Raw genomic sequence first — 19478 nt, 5'->3', positions numbered from 1 at the left:
AGATATAAAACAGTCAGACAGACAAAGAGTAGATTTTGATCACTTACCCATTAAGAAATGCAAGGGGTTTTCTTCATATTTCTTCACAACTGTTCCCATAAAAAATTTGCTTCCAAATAAGTCAGGAGCCATAAAAGTACCATATTTAGCCATGCCAATCTCATATGGACTAAATTCAACCCAATCTGAAAGCATTTTTAAAAGGCACAATCCATTAGTAGGAAAATACTACAGAAATGCACACTGTTAAAGATCACTTCCAACAATGCCTTGATTATTTTCATTTATTTAAAATATTTTTTAAAACTTAACCAAATGCCTTTATGTATATGCCATTGTAGAGAAGTCAGTGGAAAAAACTTACTGAAATGAGAACAAAAAAAAAATCCCTTCAAATTTGTACAAGCTGAATATCTTTTGCATTAAAAGCTCAAACATCTTTAATAAAATCCATCTTAATTCTAAAGAATGGAAAACAGAAAACTGCTAACTCAGATGTAAAATCCATGAAGGTGATAGAAGAAATTAAACTCTGATAACGCAAGTAGACTATGAAAGTAGAAGAAATTGTTTTCTAATATTTTCCTTTTATCTTTCCTTAATTTTGCCTATTAACCATTGTTCTAACTCACAAGATTATAACACAAAGTTTTTATGCTGAGTGTCTTAAGAAATACATGGTAATAGGGTCAATAAAGTATAATTTCTAGGAGTAGAGGCTATGGAGCCAGAGTCCCAGGTTCAAATCCCATTTTTCTTCTTACTAACTGTGCAACCTTGGGTAGATTACTTGTGTTCTTGGTGTCTTACTTCCCTAATCTATAGGATGTGAATAAAATCAGGAGACCATAGAATTGTGAAAATCTAATGAGTTAAGAAATGTAGGGGCGCCTGGGTGGCTCAGTCTGTTAAGCATCCGACTTCGGCTCTGGTCATGATCTCACGGTCCGTGAGTTCGAGCCCCACGTCGGGCTCTCTGCTGACAGCTCAGAGCCTGGAGCCTGCTTCGGATTCTGTGTCTCCCTCTCTCTCTGTCCTCCCCCGCTCACACTCCGTCTCTCTCTCAAAAATCAATAAACATTAAAAAAATGTTTCAAAAATGTAGAGAACTCAGAAGAAGGAATAGCACATCTTAATCACTCCATAAATGGTAGCCACTGCTATATTTCATGTATTTCCATGGCTATCACTATGTTTAATTATGCATCCAAAAAGAATTCCCATTTCTGACACCCATTTCCTACACTTGCTTCTCTCTCAGTCTTCCTTTTCTTGGTAAATGGCACTACTTTTCATATATTCGTACCATTATATATACTTTATCCTTGACAGTTCTTTCCCCTTTATATCTTACATACAAAAACTCAAGTTCTGTAGACTCTCTTATCAGATAAGGTTAGAAACTGGCTGCTTATCCATTTGTCCACCATGGATCACCATCCATTTGTACCCTACTGGTACAAGCTGTCATACCCTCCTCCCTGGATCTCCCCAGTAGTCTTCTAAAACATCCCTTCTCTGTTCCCCTGCTATCTTTTTGATACCTGTTGCCAGAACAAAATTTTAAAAATAGAAATCACAGCACACTAATGCCAGCTGAAAGCTTTCCAATGGCTTTCCATTACACTGAACACAAAAATGCGGTCAACAAGGCTTCTTAATGGTCTGGCTAGTGCCTCTTGACCTCATGTCCTAACCAATCTCCCATTATGTCGGTCTTGCTCTTTCCACTTGAGCCACACAAATCTTCTTAATGTTCCTCAAAGAGAAAGCTCACTGACACCGCAGTGCCTTAATGCTTGCTATTACCTTATGCAATTCCAAGGCTTGCTCCTTCTTATCCCTTAGTTCAAGGTCAATTTTCATTGGCCATCCTCTATGAAGTTCCACCATTATCCACCCTTGCCTAACCCATAACCCTCTGCCCTCCTTTATCCACTCCCCTTTCTGAAACTATTAAATATCTATTCAAACAAACCAAAATCCAGATAACTTAAAACTCCACAAAGTTTTTTGCTATTCATTTGGTGGTAAAATCTGACCTGAATTCATTCAGCAGAAAAAAAAAACAGTCCTGAATGATGCATGACTTATTTTTTTTATCTCATTAAATATGCATATTGACACATTCTATTACAGAAATCACTCTATTTGATTATAAGATCCCTGGGGGGTTGTTATGTACCATACACGGCAAGTTTTTTTTTTTTTTTTAAACTTTAAAATCTAAAATGTTCTGAATTCCAAAACATCTATCTCTAGTTTTAGAAAAGGGATTGCGGGTGTATATTTATTGTTTACTCAGTGGTAGATCATAACATTCTACTTCTGTGAAGTAAGTTATGAAATCACAGTTGTGATGAGAACACATAATTCATTTCAAATCAAAGCCAAGTGGCACATATACCTTTCTTCATAAAGTGATGTGCTTTATAATGATTTACATGGAGTTAGTGAGATATGACTAGCAATGAATCAGAGGCTGCTAGGAAAATTTCTGTATCACTAAAAGTAATTACCTATCTCTGAATCTCATCCCCTTATCTTGGGTACTGAAACACAATAACTTCTTGAGTAATCTCATCTTTATTAATGCTGTGGTTTGTGTACACGCAATTAAAGCATTCTCAAGGTAAGGTTGTTCTTTATTCCTTAGTCAAGAACTCACCATGGTAGTGCGTGACTATTATTCTTTTGCTGTTAACTCGTATGTTTCAAACTTGAACTTCTCTCCCACACCTCCATCTACTCCTTTCCAACTTCCTGTTGTGGATTTACACTTACATACACTGTCGTCGCATCCCACTATGCTTGCCTGGAAAGGAATTAATCACCCTTCCTCCCAGTCTAGCCTACCTCTTTTGGTAAACAACACTATTACAGCCCTCAAAAAGAAATTTTTCAAAAATTGAAACCACTCTTTTACTCACTCACATCAAACCAATCCATTACCACCTTTCACTGATAACCTTTGGGCTTTTCACCTCTGTCTTCTGCTCTTCTTATCAGTATCTCCCTAGTTCCAGGACTTTATTACAAACGCACAGTGATAGCACTGCTTCCGGTTTCTTTCCTTGTTAATCTACCCATATGAATCAACAAAATACTTTTTTTCTTTTTTTTTTTTTTTTTTTAAATTTTTTTTTTCAACGTTTATTTATTTTTTGGGGGACAGAGAGAGACAGAGCATGAACAGGGGAGGGGCAGAGAGGGAGGGAGACACAGAATCGGAAACAGGCTCCAGTCTCTGAGCCATCAGCCCAGAGCCCGACGCGGGGCTCGAACTCACGGACTGCGAGATCGTGACCTGGCTGAAGTCGGACGCCCAACCGACTGCGCCACCCAGGCGCCCCTTTTTTTTTTTTTTTTTTTTTACTTTTTTTCAAAAACACTAAATAATTTCATTGTCCTACCCCTAAACACTAAATGTTTCCCACTATCTTCATAACTGAAGAAAAATATTTCTGTCTGGAATTCAAATCTTTCTGTAACTTGGCACTAATAATTTTCCCAAATGTACCACCCTTCACCGGCTCGTACTAAGTCTGGTTTCTTTTTACTGCTCTTGAAAACATATTTTTGACCCCCTTTCTGAGCATTTTCTCATCCTGTTTCACACAAAGAGGACTATTCACCTCCACTTGATAGATCTTTCCATGTTCAAATGGAATCGCAACTCCATCACCTCATAAAGCTGTCCGTATGACTGTAATAAATCTGTACGATATCTTACACTTAGATCAGTTCTACACACTTTGATAGACCATAATATTCGTGCTCACTCCAGCAGCACATATACTAAAAAAAACAGATCATAATATTCTATGTGTACGGCTCTTTCATTTTTCATGTTTTGTTTCTGTCTTGCTAATGGGATTGTAACTTTCTTGAGGAAAAATGCCATATTTTTACTCTGACGGTATCTCAAAGAATTTAACATGATGTTGGTAAGTTGTACTCAATAAATGCAATTTACTGACCAATGGAAATGAAAATGAAAGCAGTGTAGTTAAGTGAAGGAGTCAAAAATATTTAACAGTTTAAACAATGAATGTTTGTTTAAAATCTTCAAAAGAGGAAAATGTTTAAAACTATTCTAAAGGGAAGAAAAACATTCTCTAATATTGTTGAAATAAAGGCGATCAAACTTCTGTAAGCTAAGATAATTTGGCTCCTTGGCTTTTAAAAATATTATTCACATAATACTTCAACTTTTTCCCTTGAATATTCACTTTTAATCTAAGCAAACTTTAAAAGAATAAAGTATAGACATGTCTCCTTTTTTTCCGTCAATAACCCAAGCTACTTGAACCTTCATAACATACACTTTTGAATGTCTTATCGGGTATAAGATCCACATAACTAATGCTTGATGGCTTTGTCCAACTCTGTTAGAAGAAACAGCTTTGAATCTCCTTATCATAGAAGCTTAACAATGAAGGTTAATGGTGTATCTCTCATCCTGGTACCAGTATCACAGTTAGGCAGATGGCCCAAATAAGACACATCCAGGTCAAAAGATGACCAACTGAACATAAAACGGCCTTTCCCAATTCTAAATGAATCCAAAATATTCACTTGCTGAAATATTACTTCTTCTTTAATTATCTCGATCAGATTTTCTACTGAGAATTGCTACTGCTTCAAAGTTAAGAATGAAAAAAGGTAACTGTCAAAATGTCATCACAATTTTAACAATAGTAATAACACTATTATATTTTAGGTCTCTTTTACGATATTCTGTCTTCTGCCTGTCTCATGTGATTGTCTTCACAGCTCTGTAATATAAACCTGATATTTATTAATATCATTTTTTTAATAACAAGGAAAATAAGAATCAGATTAAATGACCCACCTAATGTATTTCAGCTCAGAAATAAGACAAGGCTTCCAAATCAGTCTAGTGCTTATTTGACCATAGCATAATGCTGTGGGGTAAAATGGCTTATTTGGCTATGCACAGATTTGACTAGCTTACTAGGAAGATTTATCAACCTATCTCCAAATATTCCAGGACCTCAAAAAAACAACAGCTCTAGGAAAGCAAAAACAAAACACAACCAATTTCATCATGGCACTTACTTTTCTTACCTGAATAAATTTCACCTCTCCCTCTGAGCTACATTACATTCAAGATCTTGCTCCCAATTGCTGCTGACATGCCATGGTTATCCCAGACTCCTACTGCGTGCCTTACCTCCCATTCGAAAATTAAATTTGCCTCTCATATACAAATCCTATTTCTCATTAAGATCCAAGACCTCTGATTTCTCACACAGCTTTCACAGAGCACTACATTTTTAAGATTTACTTAAACTTAATTTGGGCCTGCCACTGCTTTTATGTACTTTGCATACTTTATATCATTTATTTAGTGAAAACACTATGAGAGTCTCATCCTCATTTAACAGATGTGGAAACTGAGACTAAAAAAGGCATGTAACTTGGTCAAGGGAACAATGCACAGTAACTTCCTTCTTGTATCTTAACTTGTTTAATAATGATTGCAGATTTCCCAAACAGATTATAAGGTCTTATAGAACAGGGGCAATATACTGTGGGGGCGGGGGAGGGGAGTTCATGCTTAGCACCTGTCATACTACGTCTACACAGTCAGTAACCAGAGGAGCCATTATTTTAATAAAAAGAACAAGGGCTTTTTGCGAACAAACCTCAGCTCTGCTGCTTAGTTTCTACGCGGCAATGTGCAAATCATTTAATTTTTCTGAGGTTTTGTTTTTGCTTCTAAGAAGCAGAGCTAAAAATACCTCACTTCCCGAGTTATAGTAAAAATTGAATAAGATAATAAATATAGTAAGTGATTTCTGAATCATAAGCATGACGAATGTTTTAGTCAATTAACTGATAAAGATTAGAATGAGTGAATTCCAGGTGCACTGCTTTTTATAAACAATTCAAAATTCTTGCCTGGGAATAGTCAGTTGAAAAGAGTGAGACCTTGTAAAATTTGCAAAAGGATTCTGGCTACAAATCTGTTAATTACCTTCCATTCACAAGGACTTTTTTAAGCTCATGGAGTGACTGATTTCACTGAGGTACTTTTCCTAAAATTACAATGAACCCTACCATCTACAGTCAGAAATGCTACCACATTGCAGATTAGGACCAGCAAAGGCCCGCCCCAAGTATGATGTCACATACTTTTAGAGCACCCAACAAGAAGCAAGGCGACAGAGAAAACAAATATTTACATGTGAGATTTAACAATATGAGGTATTTTGTTCGCCAGTTGCCAGAAGCAAAGACTAGTACGAAAATGGTGCTTTGAATGATAAACATACATCATGTTACCCAATTTAATGAAAATATAAGCAGTAAGCAAAAGCATATGCATTGCCTAAAAGCATGCTATTTTGTTAAAAGTCCTTGAGGAATGAGTAACTAAAATTGAGGTGATTATATTCATGACTCTTTAATAATTTTTTTTATTTTACTAATTTAAATGAAGGTATATTAGTAACTGGAATGTATATTAGTTTCATGGAATAGTCTGTCCAACCAGAAAATCATCTAGCTTAGCATTTTCTTGTACCTTCCAATGTTTTTATGTTACCGAAAATACATTAAAATAGACAAATAAAATTGCTTAGGATCTTCCTCTAATGAAAATCATTAGAAACCGCAGTTCAAAGGTTCCTGGAAATGCTTTGAAAGAGGAAATCACATACCTGCAAACATTAGCTCCGAAACATCAGGTTTGACATGGAGACAGGTGAAAAGGGGTAAAGGGCATTGTGCAGAATCGACTTTTTCCTTCAAACTACTCAAGGTAGTGTTCATTCTCTGTCCACAGAAGAAATAAAGAAATGGTTTTCAATATAGAAACATATACAGAGAGAAAACTATTTAAAATAGTACTTCCAATCAAGACACTTAAAACTTCTCTAATAAAAATCAGTCTTCCTTCTTCTAGAAATCTCTGGGTCCTAATAAACGACAACAAGTAAGCTCTATGGAGGTAATTATTATCTTCATTCTAAGAACAACCGTAACTCTTTTAAAGATTATGGCTACATTTGAACTGAAGAAGAACTTGGCAGCTACGAAGCCCAGAAAGCAGTTGGACCCCAGATTCCCTGGCACAGACTCTGTCTCCCACACTTTATCTTCAGATGAAATGTCACACTGTAGTCATGTGTCAAATAGGCTTGCTCCATGTGACTTATTCCCTTTTCTGGCTTTCTTTAGGGAACCTCGTTTTTCCTCTACCACTAAAATACTACTTGTATTCATCCCTTTATTTAAAAAGACTGCCATTGGGGTGTGGAGGAGTGGACAGTAAGAGGTCAAAATGTGTATTGAAGAATACAAAAGTACTTCTCTATACATCAAAACTGATACACAGAAAGAATTAGTAAGCACTAGTTGGAAATGTAGAAGTGTTATGTCTGGCAGGACAATGCGTACTCAGGACACATTGTTGATAGAATCAGTTGAGTCAAGTGACTTTTATAAAATGTTATATGGAAATGATGAATCACTGGGTTCTACTCCTGAAACCAGTACTACACTGTATGTTAACTAACTTGAATTTAAATAAATTAAAAGAAAAACCAAATGCATCATTTTGTTTTATTAAAACATTATGATATACATGGCCGATTTGTATTAAAAGGATTGCAGTTTGAGCCATAGCTTACATTGTGAATTAGTGTTTCTCCAATTAACATCCCAAAGATGTCAGTAAAGGTGACAGGTTGCCCAGAGCTTTTCTTCTTCCATAGAGACTCAATGTATCTCTTGACTTTCTGTGGTGTGAGAAGTAAAAGGGGGTTGTGGCTAACATTTTTCATTAGCTCTTCATTAATCTCCTCTGGCCCTTTCTCTGGAAAATCGGGGTGAGAATATAAGGTTGACATGTACCTGTAAAGAAGACAAAAGATGATTAGTAACGAGAAAGGACGTCACATAGTAGTCTCCAAAGAAGGCAGGTGCTCTCTGTCATAAGAAAAATAAAGAATGTTAGAAATGGTTGGTTAACTTAATTATCTGATTAAAGATATTAATCCATTTAAGGAAAGAATGTATCAATCAGAAAGGAGCTGGTCCACAACAAAGGCCAAGTAAAAGAGAGGTCTCAAAGGAAATAGTGGACTTCCCAAGCCCAGTCCAGAGGAGAGGATGCCCTAGTGGGCTTACTGGCTGTCCACCGTCTAGCCTCTGGGAATGGGTAATTCCTATTAGATTATCAGAGACTGATGAACACAACACATTTAAGTCATGTAAATAAACTTACTTGTCTGGATATAATACCAGTCAAGTAATCTGATAATTTGACTTTCCATAATGATTAACTATAGGTAGGAAATGTGCTGTCTAAACTATTGTGAATGCCTAATTCTCCTAACAAATGTATTTTTGTTTTTATTTTGCCCATTGCCAACTGGGTAGAATCCCGAGTCTTGCCAATTGTAGGTCTCAGAATTTCTGGGCATCCAAATCTGATTGTGAAATCCTGGACAGAAAGAAGTCTTCAAGGTAAATGCTTTCTTATGGACATTCTTGGCCACCAGCCATTTGGCCACTTCTAGTAATACTGGAAATCAGTAGATACTACCTTGGTATTTGATATTTAGACAGTAAACATTCAGTTACCACCCTCCTTCCTGTGCACCAATATCTCTAGTATTGTAGCTCTCCGTACTGAACATTAAGTATGACTTTACTTATCTATCTCCCTTAGTCTTGTGATCTCTTGCTGGGAAAACTTTGTTTATTCATCTTCTCTAGCCTCAATGACTAGCAAATGCCGAGCACATGGAAAGCACAGTTTTTGAACTACTGAACTGAGAAAACAAAATAATGAAAGAAATATATACTCCACCCCTTCATCCAACGAAAGAGAAAACAGGGCATAGTTTAATCTCCTGTTTCCTTGACATTCAAATAGAAATGCCTACTACAATGGTTTATCTTTCCTTCAGGGAGGGGAGAAACCTGACCCTTACTGGGTCCCTGCCCTTCCTGAAGCCTGGGCTGGTTAACTGTACATAAGCTATTGCCTTGAAGACCTGAAATGCTTTCAATTCTTCTATTTTAAAGATGAGGAAAGAGAGGATTGATGAATTTAAATAAATGTTCACAGTTCCCCAATTAATAACAGAATGAGAATTTAAAATGTGTCTTCTCCCCTGATAGGCTTATTAAATCTCTTAAATAAGATTTCAGTTCTTAGAGACCAAACTACTTCCATTTCACATGAAATTAGAATTTCTTATTGGATTCAGAGTTCTTTGGAGACAAGTTGAGAATAATTATAAGTTAACAAATGGAGAGTGATGAGAGACCTTTTAACGTTTATTCATTTTTTGAGAGACAGAGACAGAGCGTGAGTCGGGGAGGGGCGGAGAGAGAGGGAGACACAGAATCCGAAGCAGGCTCCAGGCTCTGAACCGACAGCACATAGCCTGATGCGGGGTTCGAACTCACAGACTGGGAGATCATGACCTGAGCCGAAGTCGGACGTTTAATCGACTGAGCCACCCAGGCGCTCCTCCCACAAAAAAATTTTCTTAAATAAAAATCCTTGGGGCGCCTGGGTGGCTCAGTTGGTTAAGTGTCCAACTCTTAACTTCAGCTCAGGTCATGATCTCACAGTTTATGGGATCAAGCCCCGTGTCAGGCTCTGCGCTGACAGGACAGAGACTACTTGGGATTCTCTCTCTCCCTCTGCCTCTCCTGTGTGCACATGTGTACTTTCTCTCTCTCTCAAAATAACATAAACTTAATAATAGATAAAAACAAATAAGAATTCTTAAAAGATCTTTATTACATAAATTGGATTCCTAAAATTCCCCCCAAACATGTGATAAAGATAAATAAAAAAGACTTACTCCAGACTCAAGCCTGGGATAATTACCAAATATCTATAAAAAATACAGCTTAGAGTACTTGAGAGATACTAGGGTCTATCTACTCCTGTAGTTATTCTAAGGTCTATCACATGACTCACCAAAATCAATAAACACCTGGTTTTCTGGACCTCATCCTACTTTTCAATAATTGCATGCATTGATGGAATGCATTGGTTTGTATTTAAGAACATAATAAAAATAGGACAATAAAACATCTTTTGGTGCCTCTAACTGGTTGACTCTGGAACTATCCAGGATATGCTTCATTCTTTATGGGAACACTAAGAACTTCTTTACTGGTTTTATTAACAAGAATAATTTCTACCTCCATGGACAATTGGTTTGCCCTTAGCTTTTTAAAAATTATATTATGTAATTGGATTTTACATAGTTCAATTTTGCCTTGGACTTTAGAAAGCTTAAACTCAAGCCTGTGTTTCATGCTTTTCAGAGCTATATGTTATAGAATGAATTTTTAATTGAATTTCTAGTTATATATTTACTTACCTTTTTTCACTTCTATCCTTATTGTATGCAACCCAGTTTTACTTTATAAGATACATTAAATCTTTTCCTTAATGAAGCAGGGTAAAAATAAAGAAAAGGACCAAACACTTAATGTCAGTAGAGAACAATTTAGCTTCAGAATAATCTTTTCAAAAGACAGATAAAAAGGAAATAATATGATCATTCTGCTGTTGGAAGTTGTCATTTCCAACTATTCAGCAGAAAGATGTAATTACTCAAATCGGAAATAACATTATTTAAGACTTCCCTTCTCCATCTCTACTTAGCTGGTCTTTAAATGAATCAACTTATGATTCTAGTAAGTACCTTTGCCCCATGAATTGTCCCCAGCAAGATCTGAAGGCCCTGCCCTTCCCTTCCCTTCCCTTCCCTTCCCTTCCCTTCCCTTCCCTTCCCTTCTCCTCAATGTTAGCCATTGGCTCTAGATCAAGAAAGTCCTTCCTCTGGGGTTTGAGGATTGCTCAGAAGCTAGGACTTGTGCCACAGTTTCAGAGGTAGATTTTTTTAAATGGCCAAAAAGTATACAGATGTCAGCCCAATTCTCTCTGTTCCATGTAGGAAGGTTTCTTTTCTTTTCTCTAAATGCTGAAGTAAACTCATTCACTTGAGGGAATTTTTCTAAAGTCCATTTCTTTTCTCTAAATGCTGAAGTAAACTCATTCACTTGAGGGAATTTTTCTCTCCCCCTTTCCCTCTCTGATTCTTTCCCTACTATGAAGCACTTGGTTTGAGGATACAAGCCCTAGCCAAAGACAAAAAGACCTAGATACCTCAGCCTTTGGCACTGGGTTAATGTTCTCTGCTTGTTCAGCATTTATTTTTTAGAATTCATGAGTGTGAATTGGACAGACTCTTCATGATGTCATCACGGTGACATGCAAGACCTGAGTTTTAGCTTTGGTGATGCTAAAGATGGAGGGGTAGGCAATGGCCAGTTTTCTTTAAATAGCTGTCTTTGTTTCCTTGGTTGCACCAAGGCAGGATTCACTGTTACTAGTTTCTGTGGACATGCTACCATCTAAAGCACACAAACATCACCCCAATTTGCAACTCTATAGTTAAGTCTTAATTTTCATCTCTTTACTAATACGTGATTCCCAATTATACCAATCAAATTTCTGAAACTAAGTGACTTAGACATAGCAGGGCCTCTACAAATAATTAATGAATGGAAGGATCCTCAACTTATTCCTCTATAAATCTGAAGATATTGGCCTCTAATTTTTCAACATATTTATATGATGGAACACATCATTCTCTCCATACGAATGCATTTTAGGCTAAGTGTGAAATTCTAATACCTAAATCATGTCAAAACTGCACAAGGAATTCTCAGTGCAGTTTCTTCCTCCAGATCGCCTGGCCAACGTTTTAAAATATCAGTGCCTGGCCTCCAAGGACTTGCCAAATCAGAATCCTTAGGGGTAAACATATAGAATTTCTATGCTTAAAAAAGTGTCAAAAGCAAGTCTCAAAAGCACTAAAATTCGGAATGGCTTGAGAAGACCCTTGACATTTGTGAATCAAATAGCCTGAAACCCTAAAGAAATCTCTAGATTAATTTTCCCCTCAAAAGGCAGTTACTTATGCAAATCTTCATTTAGTCATTCAGTGTGTGATAAACTGGAGAGATTCATCAAGCGAACAAGCCAAGCACAGTCACCACCCCAAACAACATATTTTTCTCTAACTTACACCTTGATCTTTTAGACTATCACCTCTTATCTGACAACATCCCCTAAAATTGTTTCATTGTTCAATGCTGCGGGAAGTCTTCAGACTCCTGAACTGAAAGTTCTCCTTCTTCAATTCCGTTTGGGTCACTTTAATGGACTGAGCCCCACTGCTATCATTGCAGAGCTACTCTGATTTGTCTTTAGATGGCAAGGTCATACACGCATGGCAGTCAAGAGCCCACAGCCCCTTATGATTCTGCAGATGAAGCTGTACTGGGGAAGAGGGTTGTGCCAACTGGTTGGCTAACATTTATATGTAATGAATAGCACAGTATCATCCCAAAATAATTTCAGAAATAATTACCATAAGGATAGTAGCAGTTACAAGGGAAGCCTTTGTCCTACATAAAATTCTCTTTTGTGATCACAGAAACCTTTTTGGGAGGTCCAGGGCTTCTCCAAATATTTCCGTATTACCTCATTTGTGCCAAGTAATGGTCATGTGTCAGCAGAATATAAAAACTTACACAACACAAGAGTGTAATTTGTTTATCCAAGTCTTTCCGAATTCCTTCCTTTGAACTTTTTACCTTCTTGCCTATACTGTTCAAGAGAAAATGAACATGCATCATCCTGACCACCTTTTCTTCTGCTCAGGAAGTATCTCTTCTCTCCACAATGAACAGCTTTCACTTGTGCTTCTTCTCTTGTCCCATCCTGTCTCTGTCTGAATCTTTTTCTATCCACAAACCACCCATTTCTTTACCTTCCATCTATCCTTTTACATTATTTCCTTTACTTCAGACTTCTACAAAAAATATCCAAGTCCCTGAAATTCTGAAAATAAAACAAAACCAAAACCCTTCCCCGAGTTCCTATATTCCCCTTCTTGAAATACAGCACCTGAAAGGTTTACCTCCCCACCTTTCTTCATCTTCTATTCACTTCTTACTTGCAATTTCAAGATCAAGAGTTTTCTTTATTTCCTTTAGTGATTTTTGCTAAAACCACCAAAGATTTCCAAACCCAGTTCTAAGCTAAGCTTCTCACCCATGTTTCACTCTATTAAAAGACCCACTATTTCTTGAAGTACTCTCCACCCTTAACCTCTGGGTCATTTTTTACGTGGTGCTCTTCTCTGACAGCTACTTTGCATTGTTCATTAGGGATTTCCTTCCCTTTTTGGTCCATTAGCTTTTGGGGTGTTCTAGAGTCCCATGAACTAAATTATTGGTAGTAATAGCTGAAGTGGTAGAAATTGGTGAAATTACCGAGGGGGTGGGGTGTAGATATAACAGAACAAAAAGGAGGTCTCCTCACATTCAGGAGAAAAGCAGTGAAAGTAGTAAAGACAGTACGGAGGGCAGAGCAATAAGAGAGGATGAAATAAAAACAAAAAGGCATAGTAGGAGGGATTTGTAAGAGGGACAGCTAATGTGTGAAATGTCCCAACTGCCAACCTCATCCTCCCCGGCTCCCCCAAAAAGTCAAGGAGAAAAAGAATTTCAAGACACCATTATATTTGAAAATTAGGTGCTTTTAGGTGAAAATCAATTGTAAGGATTTTAGGAGTGAGTGTCCTTTAAGGAAATAGAATAAATTAGTGAAGGCTAATCTTGAGGAATTTAGACAATTTTTTGTATATAGAAATTTTTGTATATAGAAACACATGGTCTGTAAATGTTTAAATGATTGGCCTGTAACATTTAAAATTTCCTTTACATTTTGCAGGACTTGTTTTTCGAATCCCGACAGAATATAAGATGTCGCCCAAAGTTGCCCCAAATCCATAACCAACTCAATGACTGCAGCTCTAATTAAGCCTAAACATGCATTATTATACCCTCAAATCAGCACCCCAAATCACACCTGCTCTGTCTTTACTAGCTGAGTCTAAGAAAGTAAGCTTCCTGTAATGTATCAGTCAGGGATGGACCACAGGGATCTAACAAATACTGAATTCAGAGAAAGAAAGCCATTCAAAGAGTAATAACAAAATGCTTGAGTAGGCAAATTAATCTAAGGGTCCGTTTTTCCATCATATTACTCATTAAACAGGCAGGTGCCTGTTCTTTCCTTCAAGGGAAAGAATAATGATGGGCTACACCCTTTTTTCAAAAGAGATAAATCATTTTGAGGGTACATACAAAGAAGGTGGCAACCATAATTCTAAGTTTTTGTTTCTTAGCTAAAGAATCTGATTCAAAATATTTAAGAAACTGTAGACTCTTTGTAGGTGAATCTCTATGTAGAATCTATACCTGTCCAATAGAAGGTTATGGTTTAATTCAAAGAATGCTAGAACAGAGGATCAAAAGCCTGACTTTACATGCTGGTTCAAATCACTTGGCTTCTGAGTCAAATTTTCTTTAGTTGAAAAATGAAAAAACTCAGATCCATCTCACAGGATGAGAAGGTACAGAAATTTTTAGAGTGCTAGACATATTTAGTATAGTATTATAACAGATGAACTTTACTATGGCTGCATGATTAAAAAGCCTTGTAAGTCAAAGTCAGACATTTTGTAATAAGGTGACACTCATAGTTGAGACATCTGGGGAAGAACTAATATTTGATTTTCAATGTGCTTCTATGAGTTAGGCAAACCAAAAAGTACACAGTAGAGTCTTTGAACATGTTTTATACACGTTTGTGAAAAGTCAAATCTACAGTGCACAAATATTATACATGCAGATGTTTTATGTTTCTATCCAGATTTAGCTGCGCTTAAATACATTTAAAGGATTAATTTCACAATTATATGCAAATCAGTGAAACTTATTGCATTTCTGCATTCAAAAGTTGTTTTTCTTCTTTTATATACTAAGGTATCTTGCATTTCATTCTATTTGCCCTAGAGAAGAAAATGAATACCCAGTGAATCATGGAGACTTAGACATGATTGCTGAAAGATTACAAATCAGAAAATTATAGGAAGATTAAATTAATTACGGGTGGAGTACGTTATTCCACCTCTGTGATATTTATATAGAATTTCAATTGATCTATTTTTAAATTTTACATTTAACTGCATTTTAAGTTACAAACAGGCTTAAAGGGAGTAAATTTATGACAAGAGTCATCATTATGTATGAATTTGCCATAAAAACGTTTTTTAGAAGCAAATTATTCAGTGAAGCTGCAATACTTCAGTAATGTGAAGTTAAGGTTAATTTTCTAAATCCTCTTTTCTTTTCTAAGGTTTGAGGTAGATAAATGCAAAACATTTAGCATGATATAACTAAGATTCAAAATGCATACTAACCATGTGGAGCCCGAAAGGCCAGCAACGTAAGTAGCACAGTCCAAAATTCCTGATTCATATAGTGCCTTCATCACACCGGAGAATCCGACCATGGCTCGGAACCCTCCACCTGAGCCCAGTATGGCCACCACAGGCACCTGGGATGATGAAACAAAGAGATCATTTGTGAAGCCATAAAATACATTTCTGTTTTGTTTCAACTTTTATATGTTCTACATTTGGTAATCAGGAATTGTAAATTCCATCATACCTTAATAATAACTAATTTTTAAAAAGGAAAATGTTTCATATAAGACAATCAAGAATTAATGTCTCTTAGAAGGCAGACATTGCTAAAACACCAACTAACTCTATTTAAAAATAACGACAACCATGACTCCCTATATTTACTTGACCCTTTGCAGTTTTTGGCTTGCTTTCGGGTGCATTTTTTTTATCCTCTCAAAAATCCTGCAAGGTGAACAAAAAAGTCTTTGCTTATTCTGCAGATGGAAGTTCTACAATGGTGATATTACTTGCATAAGGCCTATTAACTGGTGACTTCTAGTTAAGTAAGCACTGTGCCCTCTTGGCGCATAATTCTTACTACTCCTTTATGCTGACTCATTTCAAAATACATGCTATTATTCAAGCAATTAAAAAAGAATGTGACAAGACCTAAAAAATTTATTTACTCTTTAATCTATTAAATAAATCTCATTGAGCGGTCTCTATCTTTCAGTCATCACAGGTGGATCCGGGGAATATAGTTTATTTAAGTGAGGCAGAAACATAATAATAATTATGACAATAGTACGAATGGGGACAGATGACATCTGTTGAGCAATTACTATCTGATAGGAACTGTTCTAAGTATTTCATAGAAATTATCTCATTTGATTACCACAAAATCCACATGAAGATTTTACAGGTTTATAGGATTTTATGCTCTTTTATAGGTGAGCAACCAAGGTACTTGGAAGCAAGACCTCGAAAACTTGTTCTGGGTCATGCAACTAATAAATCGCAGTCAGGAGTCAAACCCCAGGTTCCTACATTGGGGTTCATGCTAACATGCCTTACTAAAATAAAGTGCTACAGGTTGGGAGTACGTGAGGTCCAGAAGGTGTGGTGAATTCCAATCAGAGAAACTGAAATGGTAGAGAGAGCTTCATAAATAAAAAAAGAAACCGGTTCTTAATTTTAAAGATGCACAGTTATTCAATAGGGAGGGACGAGGGCAGGGAAGGAGGCCGGTCTGGAAATGGAAGCAGCATGAGTCAACCAAGAGTTTTCCCAGTAGAGAAGCAAAGGCTGTCTGCAACATGACTAAAACACAAGTGTTTGTTTGGAGAGGGAGAGATTGTCATTTTCTTTGTGGTCCTCAACCATTACTGCTTAAGAGAGCTGGTGGTTTCTCTCTCTACTCTAGGGAACAGCTCTTAAAGTGTACACAGCTCTCAGGGTGTCCACAAGGTCAAAACTATTTTCATGATAGCAGTAAGAGGTCATTTGCCTTTTTTTGTTCTCATTACTTCACGAGGGTGTGATGGAGTTTTTCAAGAAATTACAGGATGTGTGATATAGCAACAGATTGGATTCAAAAGCAGATAAGAGAATCCAGCTGTTTTCTGTTAAGTCAAACAACAAAGATAATTGTAAAAATGGATCTCATTTTTTTTGGTTCTTGAAAATTTGATTATTTTCATAAAATGTTATTTATATTAATATGACATCAATGTATTTAAAATTTTTAAATGTTTTTATTTACTTTTGAGAGAGACAGAGACAGAATGTGAGTGGGTTAGGAGCAGAGAGAGAGGGAGACACGGAATCTGAAGCAGGCTCCAGGCTCCGAGCTGTCAGCACAAAGCCCGACGCGGCGCTCGAACTCACAAGCTGTGAGATCATGACCTGAGCTGAAGTCGGACGCTCAACCGACTGAGCCACCCAGGTGCCCCAACATCAACGTATTTAAAATAAATACACATTTTAATAAGTTTTCTCAGTTTCAGTTTTTAATATGGTAAATATCCATAGAGATAGCCCACATATATAAAATCTTTTAGAAGTTTATGATATTTTTTAAGAGTATAATGGATTTCTGAGACCAAAATGGTTAATAACAACTGCTTAAGACTATCAGGCACATGGTGAGTACAATCCAACATCTTCCAGTAAAATTTAGAGGCTTTTGAGGACAAGACAGTGGGAAGAACAGACAAAGGCATAGGGAGTGGATGGAGGGAAATATTACTGGATGGACAGAGAATGATGTGGAGGCATTGTGAGATTGCCAGGGAGAAGAGGTGTCTTTTGTTTGACCTTGTTTCTCAGTGATAACAATTATCAAAGAAGAAGTCAGAGACAGAAGACTGAGCAGTTCATGGAGCAAAGATATTAGATCATGGAGCAATTCAAGGCTTTAGAAGAAACAAAGTGAAGAAAGAAGCCCCCATGGGTAGCAGAGCAGAACCTGAACTGTGTGGGGATGCTCTGACTGGAGTTAAATAAAAATTTCCTACTGTTATCAGGTTTTCCTTTCTACGTATGTGACAAAGTCTCATTTGCAAAATCAATGTCCAAATCATGGAGCTCATGTGCAGAGATGAGCTCAAGTATTTTCGGCAGTTCCATCTTATCTGTAATAGTCATGGTATCCTCTTCTTCTGAGGTGCGAATGGCAAACAGTTCCTCCTTTCTTCTACCCCCTAAAGCGAAGCTTGTGAGGAGAGAAACAGAATCAAGGTACATTTACAAGGAGAAGCTGGTGACTGACCTGACGTTAGGCACAAAAGAGGAAGGAGTGTGGTCAGACTGTTAGGGTTTCTAGCTTTGCTCCCAGCAGATGATGCGGCCATTGCCCAGGAGAAGAACCCCCGGGGCAGGGGGCCAGCTGCAGGGGAAATACTGCACTCAATCTCAGAAATGCAAAATACACAACACGGATGCATCGTGTTCTAATCACTTGGATTCTGATCCTTGGGTATTCATTGACCAATGAGATAGATAGATAGATAGATAGATAGATATAGATATAGATATAGATATAGATATAGATATAGATATAGATATATAACTATTATTTTAGAACTAGAAGGACCAAAAGTCTATCAAACTCTTATATATGGAAAGGGAAGTCTTAGCGGAGATAGGACAGTGAAGAGCCCGACACCTAGGACTAATTTCCTCATCCAAGGCTTTGTCTAATACCAAGTGGTCCCAACCTGGAAGACCCTAGGCATCCTAATTAGATGCAGTTTGGGGACTTCACTGATGAAAACGCATTCCACCGGCACAATGGAGCAATTTAAATGGCTTTGAACCTGTGTATATTTAGATACACAGAATGTTCTCAAACATAAATGTTTAAATTGTCAATAAAGTAAAATCATAAGCTCTTAAAAACTGATCTGGAGGGGAAGGAAAGCTAAGATAGAAAACAGAAGTGGTTTATAAAGTGGGTGAGTGGAGCACAGTACAGTGTAGTTGTAAACAGGCCAGCTAAGAAGTTAGAAGGAGGAGGGATTTGAATTAGGCCTTGAGAGAAGAGTGGAGTTTATAGGCAATGTAGTAATAATAGTGAACATTTATTATTGCCATGTGCCAAGCACTGAGCCTAAGATCAGGCCAAGATCGTCACTCTCTCTCTCAAAAAACAAATACACATGTTATTTTTAATAATAACATTAAACCTATACAAATCAGATAGTTTAGAGAAAGAAAACCCTTAGTAATGGAGTACACTGTTCAATACAGAACATACAAACTGTATTGTTTGGAGTCAGATTTAATAAGAAAAGTTGGAAAACTGAACGTAAGACCTTCTCCAATCCCCAGCTGTCCTTCTTCCTAAGCCAGTAGTCCAGCATAACTTATAGATGCCTATTTTATATTGTTAGGAATTTTCTGGAAATAGCCACTTGCTCTGGAATTCGTTGTTGTATAACCCATTGTTTTCATTATTGCTTTATAGTAAGTTCTTAAAGAGAGTTTTCACATAAGATTTTTAAGTCTGATATCTGAGCTGCTATCAGGTAAAAAAATGTCAGATGTTTGCACATAAAAATTGAATAATCACATGATGGAAAGATTATGAAGATTATAATTACCATCCTCATTTATTACATATGAATCAATCTGTTTTTATGTCTA

The 19478-nt window shown here is 36.8% G+C and overlaps 1 protein-coding gene across 3 annotated transcripts in view; it reads right to left on the bottom strand.

The window, feature by feature from the left end:
• The window catches only part of PLA2G4A (phospholipase A2 group IVA), a 158311-nt gene that overhangs the window by 40958 nt on the left and 97875 nt on the right, over window positions 1-19478 (bottom strand). For all 3 annotated transcript variants that reach the window (XM_047076921.1, XM_047076924.1, XM_047076922.1), the window contains 4 exons: window positions 15345-15481; window positions 7662-7884; window positions 6690-6804; window positions 48-185 (listed from right to left, as the gene is read on the bottom strand). In XM_047076921.1, the coding sequence (XP_046932877.1) occupies window positions 48-185; window positions 6690-6804; window positions 7662-7884; window positions 15345-15481 (613 nt within the window). The remainder of the gene's footprint in view (window positions 1-47; window positions 186-6689; window positions 6805-7661; window positions 7885-15344; window positions 15482-19478) is intronic.

The sequence above is a fragment of the Lynx rufus genome, unplaced genomic scaffold, assembly GCF_022079265.1.
Source record: "Lynx rufus isolate CCGP_SWC_20201006 ecotype Redwood Valley unplaced genomic scaffold, mLynRuf1.p SCAF_15, whole genome shotgun sequence".
Classification (NCBI taxonomy): Eukaryota; Metazoa; Chordata; class Mammalia; order Carnivora; family Felidae; genus Lynx; species Lynx rufus.
Note: the sequence above shows the minus strand (reverse complement) of the source record. Positions and strands in the feature narration are given on the sequence as shown.